Source organism: Coturnix japonica, chromosome 2, assembly GCF_001577835.2.
Source record: "Coturnix japonica isolate 7356 chromosome 2, Coturnix japonica 2.1, whole genome shotgun sequence".
Taxonomy (NCBI): Eukaryota; Metazoa; Chordata; class Aves; order Galliformes; family Phasianidae; genus Coturnix; species Coturnix japonica.
In genome coordinates this window covers 116889214-116904227 of record NC_029517.1, presented here as the reverse complement: position 1 = coordinate 116904227, position 15014 = coordinate 116889214, and the positions used below count along the sequence as shown (strand labels likewise).

General features: G+C 37.1%; 1 protein-coding gene across 1 annotated transcript in view; it reads right to left on the bottom strand.

Moving 5' to 3' along the window:
* Positions 1–15014, bottom strand: part of LRP12 (LDL receptor related protein 12) — a 48789-nt gene that overhangs the window by 8610 nt on the left and 25165 nt on the right. Inside the window, exons 2-4 of the mRNA XM_015856031.2 lie at positions 11442–11498; positions 5171–5306; positions 3083–3285 (exon numbers count right to left, since the gene is read on the bottom strand). Of these exons, the coding sequence (XP_015711517.2) occupies positions 3083–3285; positions 5171–5306; positions 11442–11498 (396 nt within the window). The remainder of the gene's footprint in view (positions 1–3082; positions 3286–5170; positions 5307–11441; positions 11499–15014) is intronic.

Here is a 15014-nt window from a genome sequence, read left to right as displayed (position 1 = left end):
ACAGGTAGAGGGAGATACAGTATCATATGCTTAAGAGCTGGTAAACATAGCACTGATGAGCACTAACTCACTGCTTCTGCCCTGCAGAACCTGGAAAACTTTTGAGTAGAAATATAAAATATGGAGATATAAATATTCATGGCAATACTGCAGCAATGAAACAGGACACAAATTCAACCTAAGCTCTTCTTTCTATAGGACTTCAAACTTCCCAGAAAAGAACTGCCTACTTGACCCTGACTTAGCATTCATTAATGATCCTAAAGTCATTCCATCAGAAAAGCTTTCATAGGAATTAAATACTAGGTAGTAGTATACAAAATTAGTATTAATACTTCATACAAAAACCAAGGCAATCTGTATCCCATCATGTTGAGGAATAAAATTACAAGGCTAGGAGCAAGAACACAAAGGAAATGAGCAGATGGAGGCAAATATGTGCTTGAAACTGCAAAGGAAAACCCTCTTTGCCTACTCCACCTCCCCCAGGTGGCTCTCTGCAAGTGTGAAGGCCTGATGTGGAAGGCTTGTCTGTGGGTGCTAACAGCCCACATAGACCACATGAATTAACAAAACCAAACTAGGAAACGCCTTCCCTCAACATCAAGACTATATCGTTGAAGAAGAAATGGGTATTCGCTGTAGGTGATTCCTCTCTGCAGGAAATTGAAAGTCCAATATGTCAAGCAGACTGTCTTCTTAGAGAAGTCTGCTGTCTTCCTGGGGCTCAGGTGAGGGATGTCACCAGGAAACTACCTAGCCTGGTATGGCTGACAGACCACAGCCCCTTACTGCTTTTCCATATAGGGAGAGATGAAGCAGCTACATGTGGGTCAAGGGCTATCAAAAGGGACTTCAGGGCCTTGGGATGACAGCTGAACGAACAGGATACGGAAGAAAAATCAAAGAGTCTTATCTTTAAATATCTGGCCTCATGGCTGATGCTATTGCCAGAACTTCGGGTTGTTTTTTACAACCCAATGGCCTACATGACATCAAGTCTGTGGGCATGGGATGGACAGATTCTATAGCAGTGTCTGTTGTGACAGAACAAGAGAAAAATGGTTTCAATATAAAGGAGGGGAGACTTAGATTGCTTATAAGAAAGAATTTTTTTTATGATAAAGCTAGTGAAGCACTGGAACATTTTGCCCAGTGAGTAGTGGATGCTATCATGCAGTACTTCTCACTGCATGAACACTAGTGAGGAAAAATCAAAAACCTAAGTGCACAGCCAAACCTTGGTTAGCATTGCTAGTGTGTTCACAATGGAAATCAGAGACAGTCAGAGGACTATTCATGCAGATTGATCAACTGTTATTTTACAACATCAGAAGACTACTCTGATCTCTGAAACACAATACCACCACCTCAAATATGAAGTATTTCTAAATCACCTTCTCAATATAGACCAAGATCAAACCACAGTTTCATAATGATCATTTTTAAAAACACACACACTTTCAAAAGACCTTCAGAAACACTGGGTTAAACATCTCCATTGAGGTGCTGAGTGATACCGAATGATGCTAACAAGAAAAAAAAAATCAATTAACTTAACAAAAGAAAAAGTATGGTGTAGAAAAAGGTAAGAAAGGATTTTTAGAAATTCTATCAAGCTGGTGGCTTGCCTCCCAACCCAATCCCCACTCATATTCAGAAGGGCAGGGCTCTTTTCAAAGCCCCCTCTGGGGCAGGCATGTTGCCTTTCCTCTGAGCCACTGAATAATGGGAGATAAGCAGGGCAGAAGCCAATGTCTCCCACGGAATCACAGCATGTCTGTGGGCACTGAGCAGTTAGTGAAGGATTACTCATTAGGCAGCAACTTTTTCTTTCTGTCATGTTTTTTCATGAGACTGTAAGCAAAACTCAGGTGGAACACTGCCCTGAGAGCTGAGTCAGCATCAAAAAGATGCCTGCACTACTCCCAAAACTACAAAGAGCTGAAGCACAGGGGGTACTTTATTACAGGTTCTGGGTGACAGAGGAGGATAAGCCCTCCTGGAAACTAAAAAATTTGTGAAGTAGCTCTGACAGGGCAAAGAAAGCCATTAGAAAGGCTGCAGAATACAAAATCGGGACAAACCTGATTTAGGCTACAACACGAGAGCTTTTGCTGAAGCTTGGTGGAACTCTTGAACTTAAACAGCAATAGATAGGTATAAGAGTATGAATTGTTCTACATAGGGGAGGAACTAAATGTACGTATGCAGAGAACAGGAACAGGTCAGAAAATGGAGTATAAACATACATGAGCAAGAGAACATAAAAGCATTTTAAAAAAACAAAGAATCTAGTGCAGTATTTTTGGTTAGGAGGACGTGGAACACCACAATCATGCTATTAAGTAAAACCCTACTTCCTTGTAAAGCCAGAAAAAAGGCTTGAACTAGTCTTAATTCATGACTGGCTTCTTACTCTCAATGCGGGCCACAGCTACTACAGCAAAAATCCCTCTCAGAACACTTTCAAACTACTAGCACGGGTAAGTAGACTATCTATGCTTGAATTATCCAAGAAAAAATCACGCATGCAAAACTACATCTGTACTTGGTTAAAGTAATCTACTGTACGAATAGGATTTTATTATTTTTTAAAGAGAGTATACATTCTAGAGATGGGGAAAATAAGATGCAACTTTCATTAGAAATGATATTTTAAAAAATCCCCAATGAAGCACAGTTTCTTCTCTCTCGTGACATATTATGCTACTCAGAAGTCTGGTCAAATATTTAACAAACTGATTTTATTTTAATGAAAAAATTCAAAACACAAGCTAAGCTAAAAGCAATAACAACCAAGATGTCTTCCAGTTGCCTAGTATTAATTGATTTATTTCTCAAAAATCATTAATTCTGCCTATTATTGTGAATGTTTAATTCTTGTTTTGAATATTCAAAGCATTCAAAGCTATGTATGGGATTAAAATATTTTTCAAACTATGAATTTTCCCTAATTTCAATAAACCCTGAACTCACTATGCAAAATGCATATACAATATCCTACTGTAAGGAAATAGTTCTTAAATCAGAAAATATAAAATGAAATGTGAAATTGTACTATGTATCATTTGAAACATACCAGCAAAATAGGCTAATCTGAACCCTTTTCTGGAGATGCTGTCGTCTGAATGAAATCTGATCCAAACATGATCCTGTGAAGAGATGTATGGTGAAGGAATGGAGGAGCCGCATGCTCTATAGCCTTCAATATTCTTGTAGCTTCCAATTGTTAACCAATCTGAGCTGCATCGGCGTGATCCCTGAACATCAAAATCTTGAAAGCTGAAGGAAAAGAGAGGTTAAAATCACTTCTGAACTGGAAATTACACAACAAATATAATGAACTTCTAGATATAAAAATGGAAATAAGATGAAAGTACTTTTCTGGTCTGAAATAAAAAGAATGGCTTCTTGACCCTTGTGAGAATATGATTAAACCTTGAAGGCTACGGTGGACTGCAAGAATCTGTTCTGTCAATTACTGCATTCCATTCACAACTAGTAAAGCTGTTTCACTAACATAATGAATAAATAAATAAATCTTTCATTTTAACACAAGATTTTAAATAATTATCTCCCTGAAACTGTATTTTTGAGTCTCATTGATGACATTCATATATTACTAAATGATTTTATATAAACCAAATTTCAGCATAACTTTAGCTTATGCTACACTTTGCCAATGACGTGACTTGACATTGCAAGTCCAGCTAAATCGTTCAAAGTTATACTTTAAGAGTTGCCCTTAGTCACAGTACTTAGCTACCCAACGGGTATGTCATGCAAGATATTACCCGAGCTTTGACTACAGCTATATAAAGACATGCTGCCATGGTAATGAAGTGTGAAGGGGAGATAGGCCAGGCAAAGCAGGTCAGCACAGACAACAGAGAGGTAAACCACAAATGTAATGTGAAATGTATGCCAAGAAGACGAGCAGAATAAAAAGAGTGTGGGAAAAAAAAAGAAGTTTTATTAAAAATAAATGATAAGAAAAGTTTTAGAAAGTGTTCCAATAGACAACCGGTTCAATGTAATTTGCATTCTGTTTACACAAGTTTAGTATTTAGTAGAAAGACTGAATTAAAAAGAAGTACTTTAAAGGAGTAGCTGAAGGAATAACTGATGTCAAAGTAGATACTTCATAATGAAGAGCTGCTTCCTAGGTCAGCTGCTCTGCACTAGAAACTGAAGTAAGTCTGCAGTTAATGCAGTTTCATAATTGGGAGTATAGATTGCCTATGAAGCAGTACTAATTTGTATCTTAATGACAAAAGAAGCCTCCATTTCCCTCTTGGCAGTAACGGGAATTAACTAATGAGAACCCAAACTACATTTTTTCTTTTTTCCAAATGTTACAAGTTACCTAAAACCATGAGCGAAGTCAGCATTTACAAAAAAACACAACTATCTTCATTGCTTTACTATTTATTCGCTGTCACTTTTAGGCACAGCGTAAGACTTCATAGTAACAAAGCATTAGAGAATTTTTCATATACTTTTTGAATGCAAGATTCTCATATTTCAGAAAAATTAAAAAGAGATCAAATAAATGAGCTTATCGAAAGTTATTCTAGTCTCTACAGTTTTGAAAGTATATGTGAGCTGGACGGAATGGGCGTGGAAATGATTCACTTCAGCTTTACAACGTACCATTTAATACTGATGCTGTTACAATATGTCACGTGTGTTAGCATTTTGCTTATAACCTCTTAGTCTAATCTTATTAAAATCTCTTATATTAATTTTTAAATATTTTTTTTTTCTTTTTAAAGCCAGAGTGACACTCTCATTAACTTATATAAATTTAGAACAGTATTTTTAGAAACATCCATATTTGTTTCTCTTGCTTCTGCACTACTGAATGGAAATGGATGCTGCTTCTATCAGCTAATAGCTCTTACTGCTTTCAGTAGAACTTGCGTGTTGTCATAGTTTGAAAGGAAAATGGTTTTTTTTTCATAAACACAGAAACACAGAAAGTTCAGACAACAGATGCCACATGGCTGTGTAAGTGTAAATCAGGAAAAATGAAAGGTCAAAAAAACGGACAAAGCACAAGTCCCACATTTACAAGAAGGGTAAAAGAAATTAGTGCATACAATTGGCAGTTAAAACGTCTACTCAGTACATCAGTCCACGTGGTTAATAAGGGGACCATTGTTACCTTATGGTAATGATCTCCCCTGGGTTTGCATGGATATACCAACTACAGTTGATTCGGGCAGGATACTCAGAGGGCCACCCCGGACTTGTGATCGTCCCACTCGGTGATCGAATTTGTTCTGGAATATCTCCACAAGCTAAAAAGTACATATATTGAAAACATATAGAAAGTAATTAGACCGACTTTTTTCCTAATGGTTTTAAAAATATAATTGATCATCAGCACTTATCAGCGAAACAATCATACAGCATCAGATGAGATACTAATAAAAAAACAAATACCTACAGTAGCTTACTGTGGACACAGGGTATAATGTCCGCTGGAAGATGATCTTCAATGTTTTAATTTCAGAAGTTTATACTAACGTCAGTTAGCATACCACACGTTAAAAAGCCCCATAAACTAATATATACTGAATTTGACATCTTTGTTCAGTGAAATACTGTTTCCTAAATGTATCTTTTAGCTGTCACAGACATCCCGTGCAATTTAGCTATATATTTACACCTTTTACTGACATATTAAAAGGTTGAATGTAAATTAAAGCAAAATAATCGAGTAGATGACAATTCCTGTCTTACGTAGAAAGGCAATGTCTGGCCACTGTTTAAGTACCCCCTTCCAGCCCCTGACATGGAAATGATCCTCATGCAAATGATTCCCAGAGCTTGGAAGGCAAAGAACACTGAGTGCAGCATGCTTCATCTATAAATACTTAAAGTTAATTTTACAAGAGATTAATATTAAGGACTTGAAAACCTACCTTTCCTGGGAAGCTTATAAAACAAAATATACACAACCAGAATAACCAAACAATTTGTATTCTTACTTATTTTATAATTATAGGAGAAGCTTTCTGCAGTGGCTTTAATTCAGCTACCTGCCATCCTCATACACTGAAAAACCTCAAAATGCAGATAAACAGAATTGTATTTGAACTGCCCACCATTCAGTAGAAGCTTTCTTACTTTAATTTTCAGGAGACCCTATAGGTGGTGCTCGAACACCACGATATTTTGGAACATTACTCTTGCATGAGCAATCTGGATATACACTTTGCATATCTTCAGGCAAGAAATGGAAGGACTGACAAGAAAAACATCACAATTAAAAGTTGAAAGAAATCATCATTTTTTGATAGGTGTAAGAGTAAAACATACCTAAAAAAGTGAAGTGTGTGTAAAACACTTTTGTACCAAGCTTACAGATGTTGGTAAGCAAATCCACACAATACTTGGCTGCTACTGAAACAGTGATCAGCTTTAAATAAATTACCTGCAGGTGATGTATGCGACTTGAACATCCACCTGTTTTTGGATATTTACGAACTGACACATTTGATTTTGTCACTGAGAACCTCTGAGTAAGCTTTTAAATTTGCCTGAGAACAACTTGAAAGAGATAACCTCATCCTAAAGCACCAGAATAATCAATTCAACAGATGTTCACTCTGTTTTAGAAAGGTCACCTCCAAAGCAGACTTTAAATATATAAAATATAATAATATAGCATGTATGTGTTGAACAGAAAGCTCCAAATGCAGCTAGTAACTATAAATTAACATGCAATTAGCTTTGCAGACTTCCTATGTTGGCTCTCTGACAGCTGTAATTTCTCAGACCAGTCCCTGCAGTAGTACAAGCAGCAACATTTACTTATTGTACAACTTTGGAAGAAACTCCACAAGGAAAACAGCTGTAGAAGCAGCTTGGTGTTTTCAGAGCACTCTGAGAACTTGCATTTTACTAGTATTTAAGGTTCTTTTGTCTATTACTCCCCCCTTTTTTGTTTTTCATTTGGGAGAGCCAAGGAGAAGAAGAAAGGAAGAGCTGCAGTACCAGCTGTCTTGCTTTCTCCCTGTTTTCTATACATTCACATAGGACATCTGTCTCTTTCAGTTCTCCACTATGTAGTGAGGTGCTGGCACAGGCTGCCCAGAGAGGTTGTGGATGCCCCCTGTCCCTGGAGACATTCAAGGCCAGTTTGGATAGGGCCCTGGCCAACTTGGTCTAGTATTAAATGTGGAGACTGGTGGCCCTGTCTGTGGTGGCTGAGGCTGGAGACTCATGATCCTTGAGGTCCCTTCCAACCTGGTCATTCTGTGATTCTGTTTCCACCAAAGCTAACACTAAGGAGCTGAGGGCAAAACATGACTGAAGGCTCATGATAAGCCCAGAATACCTGCATGCTTGATATACATTTATGTACTAAGCCCTCTTTCTTACAACTAATGAGACAAAAGAAATCTCTCGTTGCTCAAAACATTTATAAAAGTTAAGACTGTGTGGAAGCTACAATTCAGGAGTGCTGTCGTTTTGAGAGAGTAATTTCACAGAATGGCTTTAAAAATCAAGAGCAACCTTCTGAAATAAAACAGTTACACAAGGCACCTTCATTATTAAGGCAATATCAAGCCTTTATAATCAATTTCTAAACCCTTGCTAAACTAGGATATTTCTTCTAAAGCTTTTGACAAATACGTGATCTACCATATTTTATTCATCTGTTTGTAAACCTGAAGAATACGAGGCACATCCAGGTATCCATGGAACCAAAATGCAATTCAGCCAGCAACACATGAAGTTAAACATTTTCCCACTGAATTGTGGAGATTTTGCACTTGAAATTTCAATTGCCAATAACCATAGGAATTTGAAAACCAGAGGAAAACAGAGTAGCTGTGGATTCATTTACAACAAAAAAGCATTTAAAATACTTACAAAAACAACAGAATTTTAATCAGTCAGGAAAAAGGAAATGAAGTTGTAACAAAGACAGAAACCCAAAGTAAACTGTGAAGGTTGCCTTGTACTGTAGTGAAGATGAAAAGCTGCACAACTCCAAGATGTCTTCAGCCTTCCTCATGTTGGTGGCTACCAGACATTAGAGGTGAGACCGTGTTTGTGTGGGTGTTGTCTGCCTGCATTCCTCTCCATTCCCTATACACAACTGTATTTTTGCTGCAGTTCTGCTCATGTGTGCCCTACCTGTTCTACATTCTTTCTTCTGTGAGCCTTTATTTTATTAACAATCTGTGATTCTGTTTGTTACTTTGTCTGTTCAGTAGATTGCAGTAATTTCATTAGGATGGGATGTTTCACATGCTAGAGTGCAAAAAACGCTGCTGAGAGGATAAGCTGCTGATGTGGTTTTCTGCTCCAAGTGGGTTTAAAAAAAAATCTACAAGGAAATCCATTTTACAAAAGGTTTCCTTACTCCCTTCTTCCTGAAATTTGCTCACTGCCCCACATTACAGAACATGACCATAAGTTACGTATGGGTTGTTGGCTGGTAAATGGAAGAGAGTCAATGAAATCTTCATGGTGCAAAATTCCAATTTCAAGTTCTAACGAGAAAATAATTAAGAAAGTTATTCAAAAATTCTGTATTAAGATCTAGAGAGGTAAAGTACCTGTAGCAACAGTGAACAACATGTCAAAGAAAAAAAAAAGTCACTTCAGAAAAGCAGGGAGAGGGAGATTAGGGATTTATCTTCACAGTAATGCCAGGAGATTAGTTGAAAAGATAAAAGAATTAGCTTTCAATGTGAACCACAAGATGATAAGGCATGCATTATATTGGACATGGTAAGGACATGAATGCAGCCGGATAAATGATCTGAAGGTGTTTAAAACAGCTTAGAGTAAAAAGGGAATAATGTTATGATAAAGTCTAAACCATGAATAGGGAGGATAATTATTGCATTTGTAGCTCTCAGGAGCCACTGAACGTCTTATTTGGAGAACTACAGGGGAAGGAGGCGTAAGCATCCTTGCCTCAAGGTAAGTCTGAATAACCTTTAATTTAAAATGCCCTTTGCTCAGCAATCCAGGGACATAACAGACAAGAAATAATCACTATATACAGTCACACACACACGTGTGTGTGTGTATATATATATATATATATATATATATATATATATATACACACACAAATTTATTGTTGTGAAGCAGTTTTTTCTCCGATACAAATAGTCCTGAAAACAGAGGTAACAGGAACATGGTTTTGCAGTTGTGACAATTACGGTGCTACACACCCCCAAAACAGACTGGAAAATATTTTTCAACTTTTCAGATTTCAAAGGCATTAACAGTTGTTCAGTAGTGATAGCTTATACACGAGAGACAACATTCCATTATTGCTGTTGGTAGAAGAAGCATGCTCATATATTAGATGAGTACCTGCAACTTGGCAGATATAATATACAGCAGAAGCATAAATACTGAAGACCACAGTAGTCTCAGCTATTAAAACATAATTTAGTGAGGTAGGTCATGTAGTTTTAGAGCAGCAGCACGACAGGAAATCTACCATCAAGACAATAATTTCATTTTAAATTCCTTCCCAGTAGCAACTGTCCACGAAAATCTCCTGCTTGGTTTCAAAATCAAGTTAAAGTTGGATTTAAAAAGATTAAAGGCCAGCTGTCTTTGGCTCTATTTTACAGAAACCCTTTGCTTAAAATTGATTTGATAAATGTAAAGCTGCCCAGGTTTGCCTGATGAAATATATACTCTCCAAGTTTAAACACCTTTGGCAAACCCAAATTGTTTCAAAGGAACCCAAAAAATCATGAGTCCATCCTCTTTCACTCCTGGCTTACGCAATGAAGTTGTAAGATGTATATGGCACGTGGCCATAAGGGAAACGTCACTGTGTCTGTCAGTGTACTTTCTTCATGCTTTCATTAATAGAACCCCTTATGTTATCTCACAATTTTTCAAGTTACTCATAATGTATCTATCTTAATGTATGATATAACCTCTTGGCTGGGGAAAAAAATACATTCTACAGAACACAGCGCTGCCAGAAATATATATTTTCTTAAATTATGTTTTACTTTAAATGAAAGCCCTCACTGGATCTTCTGAGGAGGTAAAGCCCCCTCTACCAGCTGTTGTAGGTAACACATTGAGATCATGTCTGCTGACCAAAGGACTGGAAGCAGAGTCAAAAATTCCATTCACCTCTTGCCCAGCAGATGCTTTTCTGCTTATATTGTGACTTGTGACATTCCTGCTGCAGTAAATAAAAGAGTAAAGCATTGTGAAAACCTATGCAGCTTTCAGGGTATCTCATACAATGCAGCAGCAATTGCTCCGACAGCAGCAAGTGCCCGTGCTGTTACTTAAGTGTTCCATAAACTACATATGATACTTGGTGCATTATTACTGTTGAAAAACAACATTAGAGATGATGCAGCACCAGAATGGATAGCAAAGATCTTCTGTAATTAGCCTTCTCACAGTCTCTGCGTGGCAAACAATGGAAGGTGAAAAGAAGGTTGTATGGTGTAACAGAGACCATTTGCTGACAGTACATTTATCTAAAAATTGAACTGTGTACACAAATGCTAATGTAATGCTTAAAACCACACTGCAATAATACCTGCAGCACGGTATGCAGGCTGTTGTCAAAAAGGAATTAGCATTTTGTCTTTATGAGAAAAGTGTCAAAATCACTTTGATTTCCATGGCTTAGCAGCAGCTTCCCTATGAACAGAGTCAGGCTTCTATCCTACCCATATTCCGAGTGCCTGTATCACAGAAGTGTAAAGCATGACCAGCAGCTCTGCTGACAACGAAGAACAAAGTGAAATGTATACTGGTATCATCTACTGCCTTACTGGACATATGGTCACACCATCAATACCGAACAGTGGCGGCTGTGACTGCAGCCCAGAAGAGGCCCAGGACTGAGCGACCGGAAAAGAATGAAGCAATCTTTGAGCAACATTTGCTGCTATTTTGCCCCATACTCTCCCAACATCTCATCAGTTTCTCAGTTTCATGAGTCCTAAAATTCTTTCTTTTCTTGTATTAAATAAATTGTGCAGTCAAGTGCACAGTAGTTTCAGTTACTGCTTCAATCTAATCAGGTGAAACGCATAACTCCTGGATTTATATTATTTGATAGGAGCAGTGTTCAAAATTACATTTCAATAAATTTCATTTCACAAAAAAAAAACTTTACTGTGGAAAGAAAATATCAATTCAACTTGAACCAACTTTTCTCTTAGTTCAATGTTTGTATGGAAAAATAATTAAGCAGTCCACTAAGAAAGGCATAATCTGTTCATGAGCATGCAGGTATCAATTTTATCTTATGAGAATTTTTCCATGTTCCAGTTGCTTCATTCCTTATTACATGCTGCAAAAGGCAGTAATAATTTTTATAGCCAAATATCTCTTCATAAGATACCAGGTGGCTTTCAATATTTACTATTTAAGTCATGCATGAAATTTAAACATTACAAAAAATGACTTACCCGTTGACACTCCTGAAATATGCACATTTTCAGAATGTTCTGCAAGAGCACCATTTCCTAAAATTAAACATAATGAATAAGCTAATTTCCAAGATAAAATTTGTAAAAATTCTTCAGATACCCTTTTACAGAAAAGAACAAAATGAAAGTATTTTAATTAAGTGTTACAGGGCCCAGGTTCGCTTTATGAAAGAAGTTAGAGAAAAACTAGGGGAAAAAGTTATTATACAACAAAAATAACAACAGTCACTGTTACTGTATTAAGAACAATCACGTGCAGTAGGTTAAGAAAGTGAGCAGAGCAGCAAAATTCTAAGAAACTTCAGATATTTTAGATGGAAGATTTGGAATTATTTTTCCATCAACTGTTGTGTTCTTTTCAAGAAAGGTTTATCTCAGTGCACCTTTCCCATCTCCTCCTGGAGAGAAAGAAATGCTATGGAAATAAAGACAGCCCTAACAAAACAAGCATCCATTTCACACTCAGTGTGGCCTTTACTCTTTCCCAGAAGGATGTTCCAGATAAATCCAAGTATTAGTTACCCCACCAATGAGCACTGAACCTAAATGTCCTTGTAAAGAGAGACAGCATAACTCAAATACTCATCCAGAGTAAAGGACAAAAGTCGTTCCTCCAAATCTCATGCTACTACATCCTTCTGCAGAGTGAAAGAATCTGCCAAAGAAACTACATTTGCTGACAGCCCTATTATGAGGTGTGACAGATCAAGCTGTATTTCTGCATTATTTCCCCTGCTGAACAGCTCTCATTCTCTTCTTTGTTCTGCATCTTTTCTCTTAACCTCTACGTTTTTAAAAGCAAACCTTACAGGCATGTCAGGAGGAGAGAGCTACTTTCACAAATAATCTGCTCTGAACACAGGTGGTCAATCTAAAATCTGAAATGCATCAACAAGGCAAATTTTAAACCCATCAGTCATAGTTCTTCCAGGTCTTGTTCTGTTGCAGATGCGTTACATCACACCTGTTTTTAAACAGGCAAAATCATTCTTCTACACCAGTGCAATATACCTGCGAGACCCTGGGGGTAATAAGATCCTTAAGCACATACAGGAAACAAATTCCTCTTACATTGAGCTTAAAGACTGTTGACTCAATTGACTTGGAACACAGAATCTACACAAGCATCTCAATCAACACATCACATTTGCAGTGCTTACAAAGAAAACGTTTCAGAAATTCCTCCCAAGGTTGCCAGTAAATAAAAACAATTTTTTACTTCCCAAAGAATGAAAACAATTAGAAGACTATCAGAATTTATAGGATAACATTAAGCTTACTTCCTTTTATTTTGCAATCCAAATTTGGGTTCCTAAAAGGGAAGTCTTTCATTGCCCCATGTTTTATGTGCTAATTTCATTACAGGTATTTACATACCAAGTTGTTTTAAATAAAAGGTTCCCACTGTAATTCCCTGTACACTAAAAAGGCAGAACTTTACCACTAGAACGACTTCAAGTACCGTATCAGAGAGCAACTACTATCCAATATTTTCAAAAATCAAATGTATTTGTAATTTTAAAAGATCTATTAGAATCACAGCATCGTAGAATTGCTCAGGTTGGAAAAGACCTTAAGGATCATCAAGTCCAACCGCAAACTGGATTCTACAGATACTTCCTCTACTTAGCACGTAACCTGACATGCCAAGGAACGCTCCTCACTCATTTCACATCTTCACTAACCCTTACCTCTACATTTACAAAACAACACCATCCTTGACACAAAGGGTTTTTATTTAATTTTATTTTATTTATTTATTTATAACAGATTCCATGTTAGCAGATTTCCAATTCTTTTGTTTTCTATTATTTCAATCAATGTAAGAAAAACGTTACTATACTTCAAGATCTTTAGTCTTATGTCTTGCAAATCACAGTAGCAATTATTCACCAATTGTGTACTTCCAAAAAGGAATCACTCAGAGACAGAGTATGGCATATACAAAAGATTCTGAAAAAATAAATGATAAATAATAAGCAGAAGCATACTAAAATGGGAACTCGAACCCAAACCACATTCACATTCCCTTAGAAATGTATGAATAAGGGAAGAACATCAGTATGCAAAATGGAACACTTTAGTATTTTCCTTCTAAATACGATTTGTGATCAAACAATTTAATGCAGGGATGTTACATTTATTGTCAGGCTATCATCTGTGTTTGGTCAGAAGCACTAATGTGTGATGATAAAGTCAACACAGATCCAAATACAATAACACCAAAGGAAGCTTTTTTATTTCATTCCCCATAACCCTTCATTAAAGAAAAGCTGAAGCTTAAAAAGTTCCCAAATTATGACTTCCTTCATTCTTTTTCATCCGAAGCTCTCCCTGAAATGCTACGTTCAGATGATATTTAAACATTATTAACTGCTGGCACCTTTATAAAATTCTGAGACAATGATCCTTACAAGACCTCAAGAATTCTATGCTCAGCACTGGTGGGGCCACACCTTGAGCACAGCATTCACCATTGTGCTCCTCACTACAGGAAAAACATTGAAGCCTTGGAATGTATCCAGATTAAGGTAACAAAGAGTCGAGCCAGGTGATCTTGCAAGTCTTTTCCAACCTTGGTGATTCTATATAAACCGAGTGCACTACAACATCAATATACTAGATAATAGAGCAGTATTTTACATTAAAATATCAAAAATTAGCCAACTCATTATTACAGTGGCTAGACTGTTTATAGGGTATAGCTGTAATCTGGAAACATCTTCATCTCTGAGATACTTTTCTGTCTCAAATAACTTTGAAGTTTCCTGATGTTCCAAGCATGGCTACAATCTAAGTATGGACTGACTCCTGATAGGGATGGGCTCCTCCAGAAAATCCTATTTTATATATAGGTCACTCCAGAAGTAGTGCCTCATATTTATTTCCATGGAAACTTCAACAGAAACCCACCAAAGATTTAATGCCTGAAAAGCAGGCTGTAATTGAAAAGCGTAGATATAGGGTCCTATATGTGTGATGGCCACAGTGCCGTGCAATGCTCGGACTAACACAGAGCCAAGCCATAGTGCTGCGGCTTTCCTTTCAGGTCTGCCCCCTGTGAACCTCCTGCACACTCATACGTCTCACTCAAAATGGAAATATCAGACTCGAATGCCTGTGTGCAACTTCTGAGTACAAAATGAAGCAGGCAGTAGTGAAATGAACTTCACCTTGAAGTTTCAAAGAAACTACTGCAGTTTTCAAAGACAGCCATACAGACCCAGGCCCCAGTAACAGTGACCCTCTTAGCCAAAACTTCCAGACTAAACATTCCAGATATTAGAACTTGCAAGTTTCAGACGAAGCATATCCAGTTTATCTGCTACTCGAGACAGCTAATAATCACTCCAATTAAAACCTCCTTTCAATTTCGGTTTGACTAAAGCAATAAAATGTACTCATAGTTAATTGATGAGTATTGTAAAAGTACACCCTAAAAATCTGCTATGTGTGGATTTGTCCACTGTGGTAGTAAAAAATCTGATTTTGTTTATTTAATTCCTCGTTTGTAAGAGGAATATGCATTTCAGGACTGAATTCAAACTGTTT